Source organism: Rhinoderma darwinii, chromosome 1, assembly GCF_050947455.1.
Source record: "Rhinoderma darwinii isolate aRhiDar2 chromosome 1, aRhiDar2.hap1, whole genome shotgun sequence".
NCBI classification, from domain to species: Eukaryota; Metazoa; Chordata; class Amphibia; order Anura; family Rhinodermatidae; genus Rhinoderma; species Rhinoderma darwinii.
The window spans coordinates 625,039,745-625,063,754 of NC_134687.1; the positions used below are offsets into that span (position 1 = coordinate 625,039,745).

Consider the following 24,010-nt stretch of genomic DNA (forward strand, 5'->3'; position numbering starts at 1 on the left):
AATGGGAAAAAAAAAGGCAACAAAAATGCTTAGAAAAATAATAAAAAAACACAAAAAAAAAACACTTTAAATTCATGGTGTTTTTTTTTTTTTTACAAGCAAAATAATAATAAAAAAACGCTTAAAAAAAAAAAAAGTGAAAGCCTCGGAGTGGTTGGCATTTTCATCAGTTGTGTCCTCTTGTGCTGATATATGTAGGAATGTCGGGCAAAATGCCCAGTAGGGCAATAATATTGCAGCACGTAAAATATTATGTAACCCCTGGAACACAGAATTCTGGTCTGGCTACAGATGGAGCAGAGCTGATTTGGTCATTTTAACTCCTTGGTGCTTGATCGCTTGTAGATTATAATCCTTTTTTTTGTGGGTAGGATTGTGCAATGTAAAAGCACCGGTACTAAACACGTTGGGTTGTCCCGGCTCTGCTTCATCTGTCCTTGGCTCTGCTTCACACGGTTTCCGGCAATGATCTAATGAACCGTGCCCCTGACACAAAGTAGCTGGACTATAACACGTTCATATTAATAATTGACCACAAGTTCTGTACATTAAGTCTTAATGAGGTGACTCCGGCAGACCTGGTGTGAGAGAAGGAGCAAGATGGCGGAAGCGAACCAACAGAACGATGTGGGAATCTATAGATGGCTGTAGTGTAGGGCTTGGGGAGGGCGTAAGCATGGCTTCCATTGGACTGGATTTAACTTTTTATTTTTTTTATTTTGTCATAGATTTCCCTTTTATACCCAATGATTCTATATGTTTAGCGCTAATAAGTAATCCTGGTTAACTTTTTTTTTTTTTTTTTGTATGACGTCCCAATTTCGGGCATTTGAATTCATGACCGCCTTCATCTACCCTGCAATTACTACAGACCTTCTAACCGGATTCTGCGGACACTCTCCTTGTTTCTGCAGCTTGCAGTCGCCTTCATCCCCGGGCACCCACCCTGCAAGGTTACGCTATAACGGCGCCATTGTGAGGAGATCGGAAGGTTCAACCGTGGCCTGTAGTGAAGCGTCACAGAATTCTCCGTATCTGATCTCTGTCTTATACGTTCCCAGAACTAGCCTTGTGTTGCACAATATCTGCGACTTATTTTAGGGTGCGCTTACACTTGACGTAGTTGCGTCTTATTTCCGCAGCGTAAAAATTCGCCGAGACTAACTTTAATGTATGCCTATAGGGAAAATATTCCGCAGCGCAAGAACTAGAGATATCGGTCTACGTTGCAGAATATTTTTCTTCTAGGCATACATTGTAGTTTTCCGCAGATTATTTTTATACTGTGGAAATACAATGCAAGTACTCTGTGTGTGAGCGCCCCCTGATGGCGCACGTGCTTCCATTATAGCATCCACTGCGGTATGATCATGTCGTCAAGCTTTTCTACACTTTTCATGGGAAGTTTGCAGTTATCGGGATATATCCTTGCCTTTTATATTTCACTATAACTAGTAGACTTGCTGATCAAGACTCTAGAAAAGCTGGGTGACTTGTAATGGTGGCAGGGCCTGTTTAGTTTAGAAAGCCCATTGTCCTACACGCGATTAGTGAATTCTGAGTTATAGAGGGGGTGCGGGGGTCTTCTGTTCAGGATCCTCACATCTTGGGCAGAGTGGGGAGCGGTTATAAAGAGCGTCTCCCTCTCTGGAGGACCTGTCCTGCATTACACAGACCACACATTTATATGAATGGGCACTGTGTAATGCTTCATTTCCCCTGCGGTGGCACTACAGGGAAATGTAACACTTCCTGCCAGGTTTCCTCACAGATTACAGCTGATCACTGGGGCTCCCATATAAATGAAATGCAAATTAAAAAGTTCCTCAAAATGATGCCTAAAAATTGTTCATCACAACCAAGACCATAAAGAATGCACCCCTAGCCGCACCCCTCAGTAACTATACGCCGTCACGGGAGGTTACTTCCCACACGAGGACAGTTACTGAGTCGTTCCCGGTGCACAAGGTCAGCGACAGTGTGAACCGGGACGTCAGCTGTGTCCGATAGCTGACACTCCAGTGTTGCTGATCAGCGGCTCATCGCTGCTGATTTTGTCAATTAACCCCTTAAATGCGGCGATCTGTTGCGGTCACCGCGTTTAGGGGGTTTGTGGCACATCGGCAGACCCCATGCATATTAACTCTGTGAAACCAATCTATAATGTTTTTCCCGCACGGTAAACACCGCAATTTTTTTTTACGAAAAACTATGCTAGCATCGCCATTTTTTTCGGTCACCCCCCCCCCCCTCCCAAAATCTAGAATAAAAAAGTCGCATGTGCCCCAAAATAGTACCAATAAAAACTAACACCCTTCCTGCAAAAAACAAGCCCTCCCACAGCTTTTTTTGACCGAAAAATAAAAAAGTTATGGCTCTCGTGGTGATACCAAACCATTTTTTTTTTTTAACATAGTCTTTTCTTTGTAAAAATAGTAAAATCGAAAAAAAGCCTATATCCATTTGGTATCCCCGTAATTGCATTGAGACGCAGAATAATGTTAGGTTGTAATTTTTACCACAAAAAAAAACCAAAAAACCATGGTGGAATCACCGTTTTTTTTTTTTCCAATTTCAGCCCGCAAATTATTATTTTTTTTCAGTTTCCCAGTACATTATATGGTTCTTTAAATGGTGTCAATAGAAACTACAACTCCCGCCAAAAAAAGAGCCCTCACACCGCTCTATTCATGGAAAAAGTTATGGCTCTTGGAATGCGGGGAGTGAAAAACGAAAAAGCAAAAAAGTATTTGTCCTGAAAGGGTTAATTAGTTTCTAATGAACATTTATGACCACATATGGGGTATTGCCGTACTCGGGAGAAATTGCTTTTCAAATGTTGGGCGGCTTTTTCTCCTTTTTATTACTTGTGAAAATTAAAAAAAATCAACGTTTTAGTGGACAAGAATGTTGATATTAATTTTCATGCCCTAATTCCACTAAATTCTACAAAAAACCCGTGGGGTCAAAATGCTAACTATACCCCTAGATAAATTCCTTGAGGGGTGTAGTTTCACTTTTGGGGGGTTTCCACTGTTTTCGGCCATCCGGGGCATTGCAAACGGGACATGGCACCAAAACCATTCAAGCAAAATCCAAATGACACTCCTTCCCTTCTGAGCCCTACAGTGGATCCAAACATCAGTTTATGACCACATATGGGGTATTGCCGTAATCGGGAGAAATTGCTTTACAAATGTTGGGGTGCTTTTTCTCCTTTATTCCTTGTAAAAATGAGAAAATTCTATGTTTTAGCTGGAAAAAAAAGCAGATTTTCATCTTCATAAACTAATTCCACTAAATTCCTCAAAAAAACTGTGGGGTCAAAATGCTAACTATACCCTAGAAAAACGCCTTGAGGGGTGTAGTTTCCAAAATGGGGTCACTTTTGAGGGGTTTCGACTGTTTAGGCACCACAAGACCCCTTCAAACCTGACATGAAAAAAAGGAGGCCCCAAAATCCTCTAGGGGCTTCTGAGGCCGGTGTTTCAGTCCATTAGGGCACTAGGGCCACATGTTGGATATTTCTAGAAACTGCAGACTCTGGACAATAAAATAATGAGTTGCATTTCTCTGGTAAAACCTTTTGTGTTACAGAAAAAAATATATTACGAATGGATTTCGGCAAAAAAATTTAGTTTGTAAATTTCCCCTCTACTTTGCTTTAATTCCTGTGAAACGTCTAAAGGGTTAAGTTACTTTGTGAATGCTGTTTTGAATACTTTGAGGGGTGCAGTTTTCAAAATGGGGTGATTTATGGGGACTTTCCAATATATAAGGCCCTCAAAGCCACTTCACAACTGAACTGGTCCCTGTAAAAAAAATTGCCTTTTTGAAAATTTTCTTGAAAATGTGAGAAATTGCTGCGAAAGTTCTAAGCCTCGTAACGTCCAAGAAAAATAAAATGATGATCAAAAAAACGATGCAAATATAAAGTAGACATATGGGGGATGTGAAATAGTAACTATTTTGGGTGGTATTACTATCTGTTTTATAAGTAGATACATTTAGAAAAATGCAAATTTTTGCTAAAATTTGCAGTTTTTCACAAATTAAATATTGAATTTATCGCCAAAATTTTTTTCACTAACCTCAAGTATAATATGTCCCAAGAAAACACTCTCCGAATCGCTTGGATAGGTAAAAGCATTCCGGAGTTATTTTACCACATAAAGTGACACATGTCCACAAGGCCAAAACAGGCTGCGTCCTGAAGGGGTTAAAGGGTAATGCAGTGAGATGAACAAAAACTTTCTCCACTAAAGGGGGAGGGGGTGCTATTGATGGTGTGCGTACCGTTGCCACGGTTAAGGCGCATGGCTGGGTCTGGGTGTTTAATCAATATAAATCTTTTAATTAGCCACTAGAAATAGCGTTTATTAGGCGGCAGAGTGAGAAGCGTCTGTAGTCTCCGCCCACAGCATCAGCCCCGCTCGCACAGCACAGTTATGAAGTTGCAACTAGCAGAGACGTGTACGTTTTTTTTTTTTCTGTCGCCGTTGGTCAATCACTGCCATGATATCACCTCTAGGGGTAAAGAGACAGGTGGAGCTCAGATCGTTTATCACTTTCCTTCACGGAAGTATCCACCCACGTTTATCATGCAGTCTACCATCGTTTTTGGCGTAAAATGTGACAAATTTGCATTAAAAGGTGCAATGTTTTTTTGGACCGAGTTTGGAAAGCGATGAGAAAGGTGGGTTAGGTTTCCGAAGAGACTTGGTTTTAGTCAAGTTTATGAAGTATAAAGCCTAAAAATGGCGCAAACTTGTTGTAAAACTATCCCTGCTCCTTGTAGGCCTCGATTTGTTTCTCTACCTCTCAGACGGTTATTAAGAGGCGCCATTGGATTAAATCACCGCAACGATCATTTACTAAGAGATGCCAGTCTTGGGAAATGTTTACTTTACCCCTTTTTTATTTTATTTTTTATTTCCATTTTTATAGTTATTTAAAGATAAATTCTCTTTAAGGGACCGTGGAAATGCAGATTAACAGCCCAGTCCTGCTAAAAAAAACACCCCACAACTGTTGTAAGTACTACTCCCAGCATGGCCTGACGAATGATGAGCATGCTGGGAAAGTAGTACCGCACTCTATCAGCCCTATAGGTAGAACAATCTATTTGCGTTCGTAAATCCTGGCCGCCTTCCAGTAGCTGCGATCTGTCATTATCTGATCGCCCCTGACACCGTTCTCCCTGTCCTGTCATTGTCGGCTCATTTGGATGATAAGATAATACGTATCTGCGTTTTCTATTTGCTTAGCTGACCGGTTGACCCTCGCGGCCTCTCCTGACTATACAGTAACACTTGGTTATTTATTTTGCACTGGATATCTCCCTCAATATGTTACCCTTAAAAAAATGTATCTCATGATTTATTATTAATATCCTATGTCTATATAGGGGTCAGAGCTCCATATCCCACTGCGTCTCTGAATACAACCATAGTTCTGATATATTGGCTACCTGCAGCCACCACTAGGGGGAGCTGTTATCAACTTCCTGTTGGCTGGAGCAAAGAGTTGTATCCAGAGGGTCCCTTGGCTACTGGTGCCATTGAAATGGTTACTTCAATGGGGAGAGGGGAGTAAAGCCGTTGTCAGACCCTTTTGTCTCCTCCAGACTCTTTTGAAACAAAGATTAAATCGGCAGGTTTGGACGACTTTTACCAGATGCGGCCCTCCTGCATATAGTCCTCTAAAGAGGGGGCTGAATGTCTTGACCCTTGTTGCTCCGTCTCCGATTTATTCCTGGATAACAAATTATCTGCAAAATTCAATGCAGCGGGGTAAACCTCTGCTTTTTTTGCTGTTATTCCTTACCATGGACATGTCTTAAATTGAATATCCTCCCTTGATCACCATTTTGTTTTCTTACAGAAAATAGATCCAAAATTCTGTGCTGATTAATTTCTTAGTATATTTTTCTAGCAGTCACCCCTTTTTTCTGAAACAAAGTGGCACATATGCGGGTTTCCATATGTCTATAACCCCCTCCCCATTCCACGGTGACCAGGACCTATTGAGTCCATATAACTGGACTCAATTGTATCGGATTTCCAAGGATGCGGATACAATTTACTGCTCTGGCGAGGCGAGGGAACCATCCGTTTGCGTTCTTGCCATTAGGTGCTTATACTTGTGATTCAGGCCGCGCGAGGATGCCATCGTGCTGCCTGTCATTCAGCAGGCTTGGTCAGAAGAAAGCCGGCTTGCATCACTGGAAGACCGTGTGGTAACTGGTACCGCTAAGTGTGGCACTATCTACATCTCTTGGCACTATATACAGGGGGCACTGTGTGGCACTATCTATGCAGGTTTTTTACTCTACAAGTAGTGGTCACCACTAGCCTTGCCCAGCCCTTTTTATATTTGAGATTACAATATAAAGAGCTGGGCTGGTAGATAAGTGCAAACCACTACTCGTAGCGTAAAAAACCAGAGGGTCCCGGATGTGTGGCAAAAAAAACTTTGGAACCCCCCCCCTTTAAAAAATCTTGCGTTAGCCCCTGAAAGAGCTCTAAATCCATGGCATAGGGTTAAATTCTAGAATCCTTTCAGCCTACAGCCACCACTAGGGGGAGCTTAGGAGCTTTATAATAGAGTCCAATGTATAAGCTGTATGGAATAAGCTCCCCCTAGTGGTGACTGTATACAGAGAGGTTTCTAGAATTTAACCCCATGTCTATGCAGGGAATTTGAAGCTCTGTATTAGGAAATCTTATTGATATATATATTATAATAATAATAATAATCTGCATAGAAGGTTCATATCCACATTTCCGTATCATAACGTTTATAGGTCCAGCATTAACGCAGAGTCCCATCTTGTCTTAAACCAGCAGTCAAATCCTGCACTCCTCACGATTTGGTCTTTTTTGTTTGTTTGCAGAGTGGATAACTTTGGCCTGGGCTTACTTCTAAAAACCAAGCAGATCAAGCGCATGGTGTCCTCCTATGTCGGGGAGAATGCAGAGTTTGAAAGACAGTATCTCCAAGGAGAGCTAGAAGTGGAGCTGGTGCCACAGGTGATCCGCTCCTTCATAAAGTTCTGTGTGATCTATTATATGTGGACATAAAAATGACCTTCAGACATACAATACTGCCCTTAGAATCCGGTTTGTGAGCATAAATACCACCGCCATACTGTGCTTACATAACTGTAATATAGTCCCAAAGTAATGCCAGCACCATGACCTATGTTTGAGACTAGTTGCCCTTCCCCATTTGCATATATAAGCCTGATTCACTGTGTTTTGTAACATCGGTGATCTCTAGTTTGTTGGTTTTCTTCTCTTTTACCCAATTTTGCAGTTTACTTGGCTTCTCTGGTACTGATCACGGGTCACGTTGTGATTTGTACTCTTCTCATCTACGGTCAAGCAGTCACTAGTTTTTCTGTTGGTTTATATGTTCTATATCAGGGGTAGGTAATCATAGCGAGGTGGAAATCTACTGTTGTAACTTGGGAGACTCTTGAGATCTATTTGGTACTGAGTTGTGACAGGACCATGGGGGGAATGATGTGTAAGTTAGCGGGGGCATTGCTGGGGTCTTAAGACACGGTCCCTGGATTGATGATACTTTTTTAAATTTCATTTAACGACGCAGAACATAAAGGAGGATACACCATAATGACCTCTAGTGACTCACAGGTGACGTCTTTTCAGATTGCCAATACAAAACAAGAAAAAACAGCACCAGAATAACTTGCAAAAATACGAGTGCAAAGCCCAGCCGGACTGGATCCAACCGTCGTCCACAACGTAAAACAAGACAAAAGTAGGCAGCACATCCAAAAAGGAACTCTTTATTCACCCATGCGACGTTTCAGCTCCTCAAAAGCCTTTCTCAAGCATGCTCATGCTGGAGAAAGTCTGAGGAGCCGAGACGTCGCATGGGTGAATAAAGAGTTCCTTTTTGGATGTGCTGCCTACTTTTGTCTTGTCTTCTCAGATTGGAGACGTTCTCTTTCTTCATCTCCATTTGGGTCAGACCGCCATGCCGACGACTTAGTCACAACTTGTCGAGGTTCCTCACTTTTCCATCATCCTCCCCAACTTATCAACACAAACTCCCCATCCAGATGCCCTCAAATACCGTACTGAAGAAATAATTGTGACATAACTTAGTCACCCCAAACATATTGCCATAAAAATAGTGTCCCAGAAATAATAGTGGCACTCTCCTAATCCCCCCGACAGTAATAGTGACTCATACGTAATGCCCCCGAAAAGAATAGGTCATAGTTTCCGACGTTTGAAGATTTTTTTTTTTACTGCACACGACCGTATTCTCATCTATCCCGAAATACTGTCCGTAAATACGGTGCGTATTGCATCCGTATATACAGATCCGTACAACAATCAATATGTTGCTTAGCAATTCTAACGTAAATATGGGTGGTTTACGGATGCAGATCAGTAGCCGTCCGTGGCCAATAGAAATAAATGGTCCGTAATTACTGATGAGAAATACTGTCGTGTGCATGGGGCCTTAGGATTTGGCTTCTTTGGTGGGTGTGTCTCATGGGGACATGACTTATCTTAAGATTGGAGGTGCCGTTTTTATTTAAAGGAGCGGTGTCTGCATTACTGCATGATGTGCCTCCGGTAATACACCAATCTGACCCTTTGGTAAAGTATAGGAAATGTTGGTCCCGGCAGTCCTATGTAATAAACTCGACATGTTCTGGTCTCCTTGTAGAAAGGAGCCGGCAATTTTCTCTGCAGCATAGCGGATGGGTGACCTCCACAAGCGCAGCTCCAATGGCGTCTAACTGGACTTCTATCTATTGGTAGCTGATAAACACACGTAAACGCTGCGCAGTCCCTACACCAAAAGACTGATATGGCCGTCTAATAGAAGAGGATTTTCTTGTTACAGAAAAATCAATGTTTTATGGAGAAATTGTGTCTCTTTATTACCCCCAGGGAACCCTTGCGGAGAAAGTTAGAGCCGGCGGCGCAGGTATTCCGGCATTTTATACAGCCACAGGTTACGGCACATTAATCCAGCAAGGAGGAGCGCCTATAAAATATAATAAAGATGGCACCATAGCGATCGCCAGCAAGCCGAAAGAGGTAAGGAGGATTTATAGATCAACTTTATTACTGCACTTTCCAGGGAGTCCTAAAATTAACCACTTAAATTCTTGATGCTTTCTGGTCGTTATGATGCTGCAGGATATGTGGCTGTATGCTGCCACCTAGTGGATACCTGTATTTTACAGCCCAGAAAAGTGTATGTTTTAAGGAAAGTTGGGGACAATATCACAGCACCTGCGGGGTTTGTCGTCTGGCGTTAATGCCTAGTTATTCCTGCATTATGCGGCAGCCTATGGGTAGGCCTTCAGCAAAGCTCCTAGATCATCGCCTGCGTCTGGTCAGCAGTCTATATTTTATTAGCAACCCCCCCCCCCCCTAAATCACTGCCGTACAGTCTCCATCGGGCCATACAGAGGTACGGTAGAGGCCCCAGGCACCTTTATGACAGCCCTAATACATCTATTTCAAAAATCTTATACGGCCCATGAGCATGAACTTAAATGGTGGACAACCAATGTTGTCTTAAAGGAGCAGTGCCACTATTTAAATATTACATTTCCCTGTTCGATCATGGCAAAGATAACCATTTTTAAATTGCAATCATTTTAACCCTTTAGTGACAAGCCTATTTTTTAATTTTTTTTTTCCTTCGTCGCGATTCAATAGCCATAACTTATTTCCGTAAATATAAGCTTGTTTCTTGCAGGACCATTTTTTTGTAAATTTTTTTTTTAATGGCATTGTTATGGGGTATATATAATTTATTTACTTTTTTATTAAAAAAAGTATAACACCATAGTTTTATAGTTCGGGTCGTTAGTGATGCGGTGGTACCGATTTCCGATTTTGTGTATTTTTTTATTTATTTACTTGTGTTTTTAAAGTGTTGTTTTTTTTTTTTTTTTTTTTTTTGCTGCTTAGTCCCACTATGGGACTTAATTATGTGATAGTTTTGAGCACTTTTATAATACTATGTAATACTTCTCCACTGCAGTGTATTATGACTGTCCGCCTAGTAGGAATACACTGATGGCCGACCTGGGAGCCTTTCTTAGCTAGTGCTGATGGAGTGGCAGAGGGAGCCCCATCCCTCTGACCCCCAAAATGCCCTGGTCTTTAGACAACCGCTCTAGGTGGACGTTTTGAGAGAGAATTCAACAAACACCAGGTGGCGCCATACCAAGTATGTAACAGCAATATCTACACACGAGAGCACTCCATAATAGAGGACTATTGGTTATTACCCTTCATTTCGCTGAATATTATGACAGAAGAGAACACCAGGATATATAGATTTATATATTTTTTTTATTCAGGTTTTAACAATTCATAATTAATTAAATATTAAGCTACAAAAAACAGTAGTTACATAAACCGATGCAAAACATTCTGGTGCTATAGATATATATATATATATAATTCTAATCTATCAAACTCCCCAATATCCAGATCTCCTCAAGTGTTTCGGAATGCCGTACATATATTATTTTTTTTGTAATTTTAGAGAGATTGCTCTTTGAATATTTTTCTGTACGAGCGAATTTGTAAAGCCACCGTTCTGTTTTTGCACGCACAAATATGTTTTTCTACAATGCAAATTCTGTCAAAATAGTGCAGTGTTGCGCAAGATGTTGCTATACTTCTCCACTAGGTGGCGCAGTAACAGCAGACCTGGTCAATTATTTTGTAACGGTTAGTATAAAATATGAGTCTAGCCGATTCTGGGTATCGGTACCCCTGATATACTGAATGTCACCTGCTTGTCCTCCAGTAATAGATCTGCAGTGTAGGATTCGCTGAATTAGAGGTTTTTTTTGTTTTGTTTTTCTATTAAAGTTTTTTTTTTTTTCTTTAATCTTTTTAGTCTTAAAGGGGTATTCCCCAAATAAGGCCAATTTCACACATGCATTTTTGTGCCATATTCTGTCTGCAGATCCCAGCCCGACTGCATGTCTATAATGACCTGACACTAAGTCATACTGAATGTTTGAAACTGACCTAAAGGTTTTTCCTTCAAATAGACGTTCTGTATGAATTCTTCAATATTAAAGAACTCCGCTTGCTGTCACTCACCTGGTGCCTTTGTTATTTTTTTTTCTCCAGGGGATAAAAATCTGCCCTGCACCTGTGATCACATGACCAGGACATATTTTTATCCCCTGGAAAAAAAAACAGACCCTTGACCTCTCGTACACAAGGTTCTTCTCTGAATATGGAGGCAAATTAATGAATCCGTGACTTAAAGCCGCCCTGCTCCGCGATTAGTAACGACAAAAGCTATGAGACGCTGCCGAGCAGAGGAATCTTCTGGAGGGAGGGAATCCTGTGCTCTGGAGTACAAAAAACTTCATAGAGAATATCCCTCACCCTTCTATTTAATGGGTTGTATAGGATTAGAAAATCTCAAAACAGCGCTTCACCTGCCGTGGGTTGTGTGTGCTATTGCAGTTTGACTTCACTGAAGTGAATAGGGCTGAGCTGCAATACCACACACAACCTGTGGACAGGTGTGGCGCTGTTCTTAGAAGAAAACAACAATGTTTTTCTAATCTCTAGGTAAATTGGTGTGACACGGGCCGGATGTGTATAGGACTGTATAATTTGATTGGTTAGGTCTGAAGCTGACATTTTTCTTTGGATAAGTCGTCTAAACCCTGCAGATTTCAACCATGTAATGTGTATTGGGGCATCCCAGCTGGTCCACCAATAGCAGGTGCGTGTTTGGGTCGGGCAGTGGGATATAAGACGTTGCCATTTGGGGTCTGGAGAGGCCAATGGTGTCTGTCAGCAGCTTATTCTAGTCTTTCCATTGGTACAGTCTAGAGAAGTGTCTGTCGACAGAAGGAGCATTCACCTGACCGCTTACTCATGTGTACGGCCGTATTCAAGAAGTGAAAAGCCCAACCTTCTTGGGCTTTTGCAGTACTGTAAGGCTCTGCTCACACCAACGTCATGGCGTCCATTCATAACCGCTCCCGGACAGCTACGATGCGTCCATTTTCTGGTTGATCGCATTTACTTATGAGCTTTGTCTGGGCGCTTTTTTATTTTTCTTGTAGGAATATGGTTATATGCAGGGCTATCTTTGCCATCAAAAAATGCTGCCCGCAAAAAGTTAGTAATGCCAGTGTGAACAAGGCCTAAAAATGAAGCTGCACATACAGTACACTTTAGGAAGGCAACGCACGCTTAGCCGACGGCTATTTCAATGGAAAACGGTGAATAAGCCGCTTCCGGACACCTGTGTTCCTGCGGGAGTTAGGCCTCTGAAGGAAAGTAGGATCAGACATGTTGAATATCACCATGCCCGATCCTCTGGCACAGTCAAGTGACCACCCATGCAAATTAGATAGTCACCCGCCCCCACCAGACGGAGAGTTCGAACGACTTTCATCTAATGTGTACAGGGATGTTCACTCCCAGTGTTGTTGCTTATTAGGCTTGCATCCACCTTTTTGTGACCTTCTTGGTCAGTTTGTGCTACTTTTCTAAAAAAAAAAAAAAAAAAAAAAAAGGCGGGGCGTAATGAGAGGGGCACGATGACCCACGGCCCGACACTTTATTATTTATGCTGGAAATTGGTGGAAATCGACACCAGCTCATATCGAGCATAGATTTTACTCTGTGGCCAGGTGCGTAACAGGGGACAGGCAGGCCCCATACTGCCCCCCCGTGGTCGGATATTAAAATTAATAAAAGAATTACCTCATTGCTTCCCCCCCCCCCCGCCCCCTTATCTTCTCAGGCTTCCACATCAGGCCACAGTGCATACAAGGTCCTGATGCCAAGCAGCGTCAGCGTCTTCTATGTAATGCAGGACTGATGCTGGACATTGTGTGCTGCCTGCTTCGCATATAACGTTCTGATGCTGCTTGGCGTCAATACCTTGTTTGTGCCGCGACGTGATGTGGAAGCCTATGATGATCTGGGGAAAGAAGCAGAATAGTGAGGTGATGTAAAAAATGTTTTATGTAATCTGCAAAGGGGGGCGATGAATGGGGCCACGCATGAGACAACAATTGTTACGCCACGATTGTAGCGCATAGCCAGCAAAAAGATGCAACAGATTAATAAATCCATCACATCTTACTCCAGCGGTGCAGAAAGCTAAGACTGGTGCATGAAACGCCATTCTTAGTAAATCTGCAATATCAGACTACACAATTTGTAGTCTGTTGCTATGGAAACACTTCGAAAATTCCTATCATTGTGTCTACAGATCCTATGCAGATCTACTTGCAAAGTTGCTTCATTTTAGAAGCATTGGAGCAAAAAAAAAAAAATGTTGTGAATGTGGACCGCACTCAACGTGCTTCCAAAGAGTTTGTCCTGTAACTTTTTGAATAGCCAATTTATCAAGTCTGCCTAGTTATGTATCAAGGATGACTGATTTTGTAAATAGGCAGAGTAGCCGTTCAGGATTCTGGTACTGGTAGGTATTTGCGGCCATATATGGCATAATGAATAAGAGATATTAGTTTGCTGCCGGAGGATCCTTTTAATGAACCTTTCTCTTCTAGGTGAAAGAATTTAATGGCCGCCAGTTTGTTATGGAGAACTCGATCACTGGAGACTTTGCATTGGTGAAAGCTTGGAAAGCGGATCGTGCTGGGAATGTTGTATTTAGGTAAGGTCGCGGGCGAGACACGCGCTCAGGCGGCACACCTCCGATGATGCTGTATTTCATAAGAAGCCATTCAGTAGTTTCTAGGTTTGGAACCGGCCTTTACAGATCTCCTTTATAGTACATTCCCATAGGATACGGGGTTCTGCCGTGATCAGCTGCAATTTTAGAAAGTAGACCGTTCTGGGAGAAAGTTCCTGCCATTTGTTCTATGGAAAACTGTGAAAGGGCCATGAGGGGGCGGTGCTTGAAGCAGGGATTCTCTTTGCTATTTTGATTGTCATGCTCCGCCCCCCTTAGGCACTGCACAAGGCATAAGAGTGTAACGTAGACCTTTTAATGACTGGTTTATTGTATGGCCTCAGGTTGGACACGAAAGTAAGAGTGGACAACTGACGGAGCCAAGAGAGGGGGTGGGATTATCCAGTCGCTTTGGTGACGTCACCGGTCCGCTCACGTTCCAGACTCCATTGAATTGACTGTAAAGCATCTTTCTCCTGCTGTGAAGTCAAGTAATCAAGGCATAATGCAAAATAAAATTGCGTTGAAGAAAAATCCATTGACTAGTGGCACTTTTAGATCCTTTAAAGAGAACCTGTCACCTCTCCTGTCTGTCTTAGGCTAGATTCACACGGGCATTGCGGATCTCGGACGTGAAAAGCTGCAGTTTTTCACATGCGAGGTGCATGTGTGCTCTGCGCTGCGGGACATGATATCATGCATCCCCCATGGACTAGAGTCTATGGAGTGACGCATTTATGACGTCCTATTTTCTCACGGACCCTTCGCACAGTTCGTTGAACTCAGTTGTCAATTTATTCATACATTTCTAGGAGGAATAACTGAGGAAGTACACAACGCAGGGTGCTAAGAAAATATATGTTCTAGAATTATTTAATGGGAACACAAGAATTGACTAAAATAGACATGTCGGGAGAGGTGACAGGTCCTCTTTAAAGGGTTATTCCCGTCCATGGGTTATGCCATAAATATCTGAAATATAATTGTCCCAGCACGGAGACACGCACCTATCTACCCCTGTCCCAACCGGAGAGACGGCTGTCCCATCCTGGCGGATAATAGATGGGTGTCCGTGCATGTGCCCGGCTTTCTCAATTCACTTCTTTTGGATCATCACATTGAACATTTCGTGCCCCGTTTTCACGTCTGTCAGAGGGAGAATTTCTATTTCTCCCAACTGTCTGGAGGAAGTTGGTCCCTCCTCGTCATGTAGTTACCATGGTAACCCAGCTTGGCGTAGCCTCTTGACAGACTCCTCCGGCACAACCTGCTCCGCGGGATCCTTGCACACTTGAGGCATTGATTTGCCTATTTGGAGGTCTGATTTGTCAGTGGTCTGTGGCAAAACCAAATGTTGAGAGTAAACTTTCTGGCGGCTCCTTTATCTAAAATCGATATAATGTACAATTAATGCAGATGGCGACGTCCTAGACGCAAATACCGTTCTGTTCTGACTTTAAAATATGACACGACTGACAAAATTGACAAGCCTAGGCAGCCATTATAGGAGCTATGGGGCATATGGGCTTGTCTTCTGAGCACCCCTCCCCCACCACATTCTCTTTCTGCGGAATCACCATCCTATTGGCGCACCGTGACCGTTTTGCAAATATTCAATTCACATAGGCACGACTGCTCTTGAGAATGTGTCCTAGGAATATAAGGTTGCTTTCTATAGTTCATGGGTGACGTAGCAGATGGAGGAAATCATCTCTCCTCCAGTAACTCTTTCTACAGTATGTATAGTAGGTCTACCAAAAAAAAAGGTGACTTTGTCCCACGTGAAGGAAAGACCAGAAACGTCTGTTTGCCGTTAGCAAATGTATTTAGATAGAGAGCTAGGGCAGCCAAGTGGATTGTGGCTGTGAACCCTCTCATTGGCACCCAGAGCATATGCCCTGCCAGCCCATATATTTCACAAGACCTATGCTTTTGCGCACCACATCTACGACCGGTCTGTTTGATGTTTAGAGTGCAGTTGAGTAAATCAAAATCGAGAAACCGGTGCAACAGAAACCTAAAGGCGTTACCTGTCGCTTTTATTGAAGATGTTTTTTGTGTGTGTGTGTGATCCGATCAGCTCTACTACATATGTAAATGAAGTCCGTACACGGTATCGGGACATTTAGTTGTTCCATGGGTCACCATTTAATCGGAATGTGGGATAATTCAGGTTTCTGCTTCTTTGTCGTTCCCCTTGCTGATATTGGATAAAAAAAGAGTGTCAGCGTTTTTCTAATGTAATCGCCATTTATGTTTTAAACAGGAAAACTGCAAGGAACTTCAACCAGCCGATGTGTAAAGCTGCCAGAGTGACCGTGGTGGAGGTAGGTGATGCTTATAATCTCTTGGTGGGATCGCTTATAGCATGAAATAGTAGAATGTGATGGCCTCCGCACAATTGGAGTATCACCCAATATCCCATACCCCAATATATTAGTAAATTGACTAATGAAAGGATTGTTGACTTTTTTTTTGCAATGTAGGCTCTGATGCAAATGTGAGCGGAACCTTAGGCTGTGTTCACATGGAGTTTTTTTGCAGGAGGACAATTCCTCCTGCAAAAACTGCTCCAGTAGGTTTTTGCACAGTGGTTTGACAAAAACTCGTCAAAACACTCGAGGTTTTTTTTCCTCTTTTTCTGACTGATTGAAATGGGGTTTTGGAGGCGGAAACCGCCTCAAGATGGGTCATGACGCTTCTTTTTACCGCGACGCGTTTTTTTTTACTCGCGGTAAAAAACTCGTCCAACTCCCATTGAAATCAATGGGAGGCATTTTCGGGCGGTTTTTGAGGAGTTTTTTGGCGCGGTTTCCACGTCAAAAAACTTGCCAAAATACTCCGTGTGAACAGGGCCTTAAACTGCTTCTGTTTTTGTTTGTTTTTTTTTTCTTAATGTTTTTTTAGATTTGGTTGGGATAACAATTTTTTTAATTTTTTTTTTTTTATGGTCGGAGCCTTGAAGGCCATTTTTGATCACAATAAATGACTGAGATCAGAGGATCCATTCTAGAAATGCATTGTGCTGCAAACAGACAGGAGCTAATGAATAAAAAAAATGTTTAGCAGTAGCTGAGCGGCCCCTGGAGGGAGACGCGTGCGGCTGGAAATGTGAAGACGGCTGTAAATTCTCGACCCCCTTTTTGGCAGGAAACCTTTAGAACGAGACTGTAATACAATCCCTGCACATATTTCATTTTCTCTCTCGTTTTCGCTCCTGGTTCCTGCAAATTGTAATATAATTTATAGTAAATGTGACTCCAGCAGCTAAAGATTTAATTTTAAGGAGACTTAGGCCGGGAATGCGGACTGGAAGAAAATGTGAAGCTTCGGTTTCCTAGTTCAAGAAGTTTTCTTTTTGGGCTTGAGGTTGCTTGTGTTTTCAGGGGGCGGTATGTAGGTAAAGGAGGGAGGGGGACCTCGGATTATGACCCTATTTTTTTTACTTTCGTGTTTTCAGTCACTCCCTAGACATCTGTAAGTGTGTATTCTATGTAGGGCAACTGGAATTTTGTCTAAGACCTCATGGAACATAAAGCCTCTATAGTACCTTTAGGGCAGCACATGGAGGTTGAGCTCTAACCTTTTATATTCTGGATCTGTGCACATCTCTGAGTGCGCCAAGGGTCTGAAAACAAAGTAATGGAATATGCATAGCAAACCTATTGACCATCTGACTTCTATGGTAAAACTCCACAATGGTCAACAAAAAGGATTCGGCCAAAGTCCCATTTGGTGTTCTACGGCTTGTGTGTTTACAGGTGGAGGAGATTGTTGATACAGGAAGTTTTGCGCCAGAAGACATCCACATTCCCAGCATTTATGTAGATCGGATCATTAAGGGAGAGAGTTATCAGAAAAAGATAGAGGTAAGAACTCGTGAAATGTTACCGCATGTTTTCTGTCTGTCCCGTGTCCCTCGTCTCATTAGATTAATGTCAGTAGAAGTCTATCCCAAGGGGTCAGCAGCCATAGACGCAATGCTCTCGTTACTGTCTTCTGGAGCCATTATAAGTGTCTTGTTCAGATATGGTGGGCTCTGATCAGTGTGGCAAGGAGCTTGTCTCATTATTTTTCTACTAGCACAGGTCTCCTGATCATACGTTGTGGGTGCACGACTTAGTCTCTCAATCGCCTCCCCCCCCCCCACTTACTGCCTATCTGTATTATTGCATTTTCTTTCGCATCTGCTCAATACCGCAGTTTACATGTATAATATAAGCATGTGCCGTTATGTTTTGTTCTCATTAGAGGCTAACACTAAGGAAAGCTGAAAATTCCACGCCAAAACCTAAAAAAGATTCGGACCTTGTAAGAGAACGAATTATCAGACGAGCCGCCCTGGAGTTCCAGGATGGGATGTATGGTATCCTTAATGTCTTGTATTGATGCTCGGTAAGCGTCCATTTCCTGCCATTATTTACCCCTTGGTGGACAAATCTGAGAAGCCAGGTATCTAGATATCCATAGCAAATTTTTGTCTAACTTTTTAGATTTAATTGTTCCTACAAGAAGAACCTTCACAACTCTCAAGAGAACCAACTGGCCCATCGACTCTAATTTACTGCATAAGGCTAGGGCTACACGATGACTTTGGCCGCAACATAGATAACGAAAGTGAATGGGGTCGCTTGGCAACCCGCAAGTTGCTGTGACCACGACACCACAGTTGCAAGAAGTCAAGCGGGTTTGAATGCCTTGTGACTATGGTGTCACAGCGATTTGAGGGTTGCAAAGCAACCACGTTCTTTCATTACCTGCAATGCAGGCAGCACAACACAGCGATATTGCCGCGTAACCTGTCATGGCCAAAGTTATCGTTTAGCCCTAGCCATAGTCTACAGCGCGTTGTACATCCCAGCAGACATGACATTACTAAAGTAGCACTGCACTCATTGAACCCCGTTCCAGGTTCCAACGTTTATATATGTGACAACTGCACGGGGCATCGGCAGTTGGAATGTATATAGCCGTATGGCAGTCGTGAGGGGGTTAATGAGCAGCATTAGTGTAGCTATAAGTCCAGCACTGGTGTAACCTATAACGCTTACTAGAAGCTGCACTAGCGTCTTTGTGTCTCTGCCTCTCATTTTGCTGCTGCTTCCTCCTCCTCCCCTCTCTTTAGACTTCTATGGGCAGATGTAACCCGAGCCCCTAAGTGAGCTGACAGTCTGTCTCATCTTGAGGAGGCCGAAAAAGCAGTATATTCATAATGAGTGAACCGTTAGTAAGTGGGGTGGAGGAGGATAAGTAGAGAAATGGGTATTCTCCTCTAATAAGATATATTACAGTTTATTATGGTCGCTCGTACTATTGATTTTATGCGGAGGTTTTTTTTTTACATGGAAATTGCTTTGGAATCTCCTCCAAAAAACAGCCGAAATTGGCCCCATTTATTTCAATAGGAGGTGGAGGTGTTTTCTTTTTTTTTTTTCCCCGGGTGGCTTTTGTCCACTAGTGGGGAAAAAAAGCGGCATGTCCTTTCTTGCTGCGGTTTCCACCTCTGACCTCCCATTGAAACAATGAGAGGCAGAAAACCTACTGCACTAGTTTCTGAACGTTTTTTCGCCCGCGGTCCTTGCATTAACTTCAATGGCTGCCGGCAAAATGGCGCATTCAGTCAAATTCTGCCTCAAAATTCCTGAAGGAGTTCGGAGGCAGATTTTTCTGCCTGCAAAAAACTTTATGAACAGGGCCTTAGGAGATAAACGGGTTGTTTCCTTCTCTGCAGCTTCCTAGATAAAAGTACATTCAGATATCGATGTACAGATTTATATTTTTAAAGATTTATTCTACCTTAACGTAGTAAAATTGCAGCAAATCTGGGTATTGGCATTCCAATGCTGGCCAGCAACTTCATAAAGAAAGATATCACGGTTCACCTTCAGAGCGAAAACGGCGTCCTTGGCCTGGTAGGTCGATTTTATACTCTGAATCATAACCGTTTCTTTCTTCCGCTGCTATTTCCTGTGGTCGCTTGGAAAACGGTCAAGACTAAGAAATGCTTGTAAGAAGTAGAGGGCAGAGGCCGCAAAGGAAGACGGATCTATATATTACTTGTTTTCTGTTTACCAGTTGCTACATTTCCTATTCATAGGCTGATGCAGTATATCGTTCTATTGGTGCTAAATACTGTGCCCATGTTTTCTCCAGGGTCCTTACCCCACGGAAGATGAAGTGGATCCTGATCTCATCAATGCAGGTATAAATGTTGTCCATAGTACCACTGTAGGGATATTATACCGTTTTTTTTTTTAGAGCAACCTAGAAAATTTTGTTTAACACTGGCACACTGTGCAGTAATCTGATGTTGCAAGAATGGCTCCCCCAGAATGCAATGCAGCAGGTTACGTTTTATTATTGGAGTTGCACTGTTGGGGGTGTATTCAGCTCTGGAGTATAATACAGGATTTAACTCCGGATCAGTACAGGATAAGTAATGTATGTACACAGTGACTCCTCCAGTAGAATAGTGAATGCAGCTCTGAAGTCGAATACAGGCTGTAACCCCAGATCAGTACAGGATAAGTAATGTATGTACACAGTGACTCCTCCAGTAGAATAGGGAGTGCAGCTCTGAAGTATAATGCAGGATAAGTACACAGTGACTCCACCAGCAGAATAGTGAGTGCAGCTCTGAAGTATAATACAGGATCCGTGCAAGATAAGTAATGTATGTACACAGTGAATTCCCTTTATATGTAAATTATTAAGTGTTTGACTTTTATTGTTTATCTATAGACGGCTTTATGTCTTGGTACTAATGACTATTCACGCTTCCTGTTCTGTTAGGTAAAGAAACAGTCACAGTCCTTCCAGGAGCGGCGTATTTCTCCAGTGACGACTCCTTTGCCATGATTAGAGGGTGAGTACCCCATATCTCCTACGTCACTGAATATAGAAATGCGGCCGCTGTGGTTTTGGGAATCTGTTGCTGGTAACTTACCGTTGATCAGTTGTACTCTTATCTAGTCAACATAGAATGAGAGCTGCAAGTCTACATTATACATGTTAAAAAGCACTACTCTTATGATCGTGGAAGTAATTTTACCTTGTGTTTTAGTGATCAGGAGAAATGTTTGCGTCGCTTATTTCCGTGTCTGATTTTCTCACATAGGGGACATGTTGATTTGACAATGTTGGGAGCTATGCAGGTGTCTAAATATGGAGATCTTGCCAACTGGATGATTCCTGTGAGTATTGCCTTACATTCTAATTTTAATGTGTATTATGTTATATCAGTGATTCTGTGATCTTTACTTTTACGTGCGTTTTTCATCTTGAATGCAGTATGTATGTACTTATGTTTGCTGCCTACTTATTGGCATGTTGTCATGCTTTTAAAAGGGTATTCCACTTGAAGTTGTAATCGGACAGCCCTTTTTGCCTCTTCTAAACCAGGAGAAAGTAGAGAATCGGCTCATTCACACTCGTAATGTTAGCTAGCAGGCTTGTTTGGTGACCGTGACCGGGCTGCAGCTCCACTTTCTGTAACATGGCTGAGAATGATAACTCCCGATTTGTGCTGGGACCTCTCCTTGTTTCCAATTCGTTAATGGTTGAGCTTTGGAGGGGAAACTCTTTACAAAGGTCCTGTACACAGGGGTTTTTTTTTTTTTTTGGACCCGCCGTTACGCTTTAAAGCTGTATAAGTCGCCTGTACTTCTTTACGATGACCGATGTTATTTATCTGCGCCACAGCAAATTTGAGTTCTCTACATTGCGGCAAATGTTTGGACACTTTATAGGGAGTCCATTTAAATCTTGGCAAATGGTGGGGTCCAGGCACGTGTCCATGAGTTAGTTCTTAATTTGAGGAGGAGGATTTCGTTCTACTTGTGTAAGAGGATTTCTATGGGTGACTGGCTAACTTATCGTGTCCATGTAAATATATCACGCATCACTTCTTTCTAGACTACGTTTATTTGCTTCTCCCACCGACTGCTGCAGTCATGTAGATATTCTGCTTGCTCTGGGTTTGTCCTGGCAGCGTCAACAGACTAACTCTTGTTATGTGACTGCTATTCATTAGGGAGGTGCCCATTCTACCATGGCAGCCCCAGGACAAGCAGGCACAATATCTATATTAGTGCAGCAATAGAAATATTCTTCCTGTGGTCCCTACAATAAAACTCAGCAGTGCCACATTGGAAACAGCGCCACACCTGTCCATGGGTTGTGTCTGGTATTGCAGCTCAGCCCCATACACTTCAATGCAGCTGAGCTTCAATACCAGACACAAACACGTGGACAGGTGTGGCGCTGTGTCTGGACGTAAGCACCCATTTTTTACTAATCCTGGACAATCCCTTGTATAGTTCAATATTCTCGTTTTATTAGGTGTTATACAGTATATCCAGTTTCTTTTTACTATTAAATCATTGTCGTGTAGCAAAACTTGACATGTCCTAGTGACGTGTCCAAAATTCAGATCCTTGGGGTCCTGGTATCGAGACTCCCGAATTTCTTGCAAGAAACCACTTTATTTTTAGTTTCTCTTGGGAGAGCAAGAGCGGTATACAGACTCTAAGGCCGGGTTCCTACGAGGCGGATACGTTGCGTAAAAATCACACAGCGTGTCTGACCTGGAACCTGAAGTACATTCCGTCCCAAAAAATCGCACCAGTGTGGTGCGGTTTTTCGAATGGAATATCCGCTGCGGAAGATAGCTGTTCATGCTTACCCCCGGTCTTCTTCTTCTCTGCAGGTGGTCTGGCCTCGTATGATGACGTTGCAGGCCATGTGACGCTGCAGCCTGTGATATTTTCACTGCGTAATAGCTGCGAATAAGTCGCAACACTTGGTTATCTGTCGCGGGTTTTGCGTCCCCTTTGAATTTAATGGGGGAAACACGCAACAGAAAATCAACAAAAACGCAGCATAAATTGACATGCTACGGATTTAAATTTTGCACCGCAGGTCTTTTTATTAACGTTTACGCTGCATTTTTTCGCACAGCGCGGGCATGAGATTTTCAAAATCTCATCCACTTTGCTGCTACTGTAAATGCTGCGGAATTTCCGCACACAATTCGGTTGAGGAAATTCTGCAGCTTTTATGCTATGTGGTAACCCGACCTAAAACATGTTCTTCGTCTACCCTGGTAGAGCCATATTAAACAAAATATATACACTATATGGCCAAAAGTATGTGGACACCCCTCCTAATTTTGTGCAGGTGTTTCGGCCACTCCCATTGCAAATAGGTGCATAAAATCAATCACACAGCCATGTAACCTCCATAGACAAACATTGCTAGTAGTAGGTCGGCTGCCCATATACTTTGGGTCAGACCGTGTAATACTATTTCTATTTCTTTTTATATGTTTAGCATATAATGGTATACTGTTCTAAAGTCGCAAGCAGCCTACATAGTATGTATGTGTTGGTTTATTAATTCGTTATTAATATATTGTTTAGACTTGCTATACTACAGTCTTTCGGAGTTCTGTCATTGCACACCCCGCTATGCTCACATAAGACATTGTGACCCTTTCCTAAGGTGGTTGGAGCCAGCGCAGATATCGAAGTACAGTCTATTTACGTGCTTGTGTTGGCTGCAATTGTTGGCTTTCTTCCTTCAGGTGCCTATTGTGATGTGGGAGGTATCTGTGACACCTTCAGAGAAGGTCATGTAGCTGGTGAGGGGAACCGGAGTCTTGCTGCTCGCCCCGTAGCACCAGAGCGTCCGAGCGTGGTCAGTCATGGGCTGTGAGCTGCTGCATCCTAGACTTTCATGAAGTTTATGATGTATTTCAAAGCTGACATTGCCCTGTGCAAGGGATAATACTCTAAAAAGGAAGAGAATCATTCGGTAGAACAGAACCTGTTTTATTCCCTAAAAGTAATTACATTTCAGTTTTCAAACCAACCCTGGGGGCGGCCATATTGGTGGCACGTACTTTCTTCCTGTATTGTCTGTATACACAGTACAGCAGGGTGTGTGTGTGCTTTATGGCAGCTGCAATGAATGGGAGTTAATTGACAGAAAAATGTCTCCGATTATTACAGTCTTCAGGGAGTAATGGAGAATTGTCCCTCTACCAAAAACCAGGGAGTGGCAGGGGAGCTGCGTGTGTGTGTGTTCTTTCCTGCCTTATCTAGGCCTCTAGCAGTACAGTAGAGCTGTCATTAACTCCCCCACCCTCTAATGATCATGAGATGACTCTGTTCCAGTCTACATAGCAAAGCCAGCAAGTGAGACAAGAGGAGGTATCCGCCTCTTCTCTGCTTTAGAAGCTAGTGTAAGAACGGCAAGATTTTTAACATGTATTTTTATTATTTTATAGTCCCAAGGGGAAAAAAAAAAGAGTCCC

At 42.7% G+C, this 24,010-nt stretch overlaps 1 protein-coding gene across 1 annotated transcript in view; it reads left to right on the top strand.

Annotated features, from left to right (window-relative positions):
• The window catches only part of OXCT1 (3-oxoacid CoA-transferase 1), a 78,168-nt gene that overhangs the window by 6,763 nt on the left and 47,395 nt on the right, over positions 1-24,010 (top strand). Inside the window, exons 4-13 of the mRNA XM_075842329.1 lie at positions 6,896-7,031; positions 8,937-9,086; positions 13,571-13,677; positions 15,962-16,022; positions 17,457-17,564; positions 17,947-18,061; positions 19,513-19,607; positions 19,849-19,897; positions 20,488-20,560; positions 20,813-20,888. Of these exons, the coding sequence (XP_075698444.1) occupies positions 6,896-7,031; positions 8,937-9,086; positions 13,571-13,677; positions 15,962-16,022; positions 17,457-17,564; positions 17,947-18,061; positions 19,513-19,607; positions 19,849-19,897; positions 20,488-20,560; positions 20,813-20,888 (970 nt within the window). The remainder of the gene's footprint in view (positions 1-6,895; positions 7,032-8,936; positions 9,087-13,570; positions 13,678-15,961; positions 16,023-17,456; positions 17,565-17,946; positions 18,062-19,512; positions 19,608-19,848; positions 19,898-20,487; positions 20,561-20,812; positions 20,889-24,010) is intronic.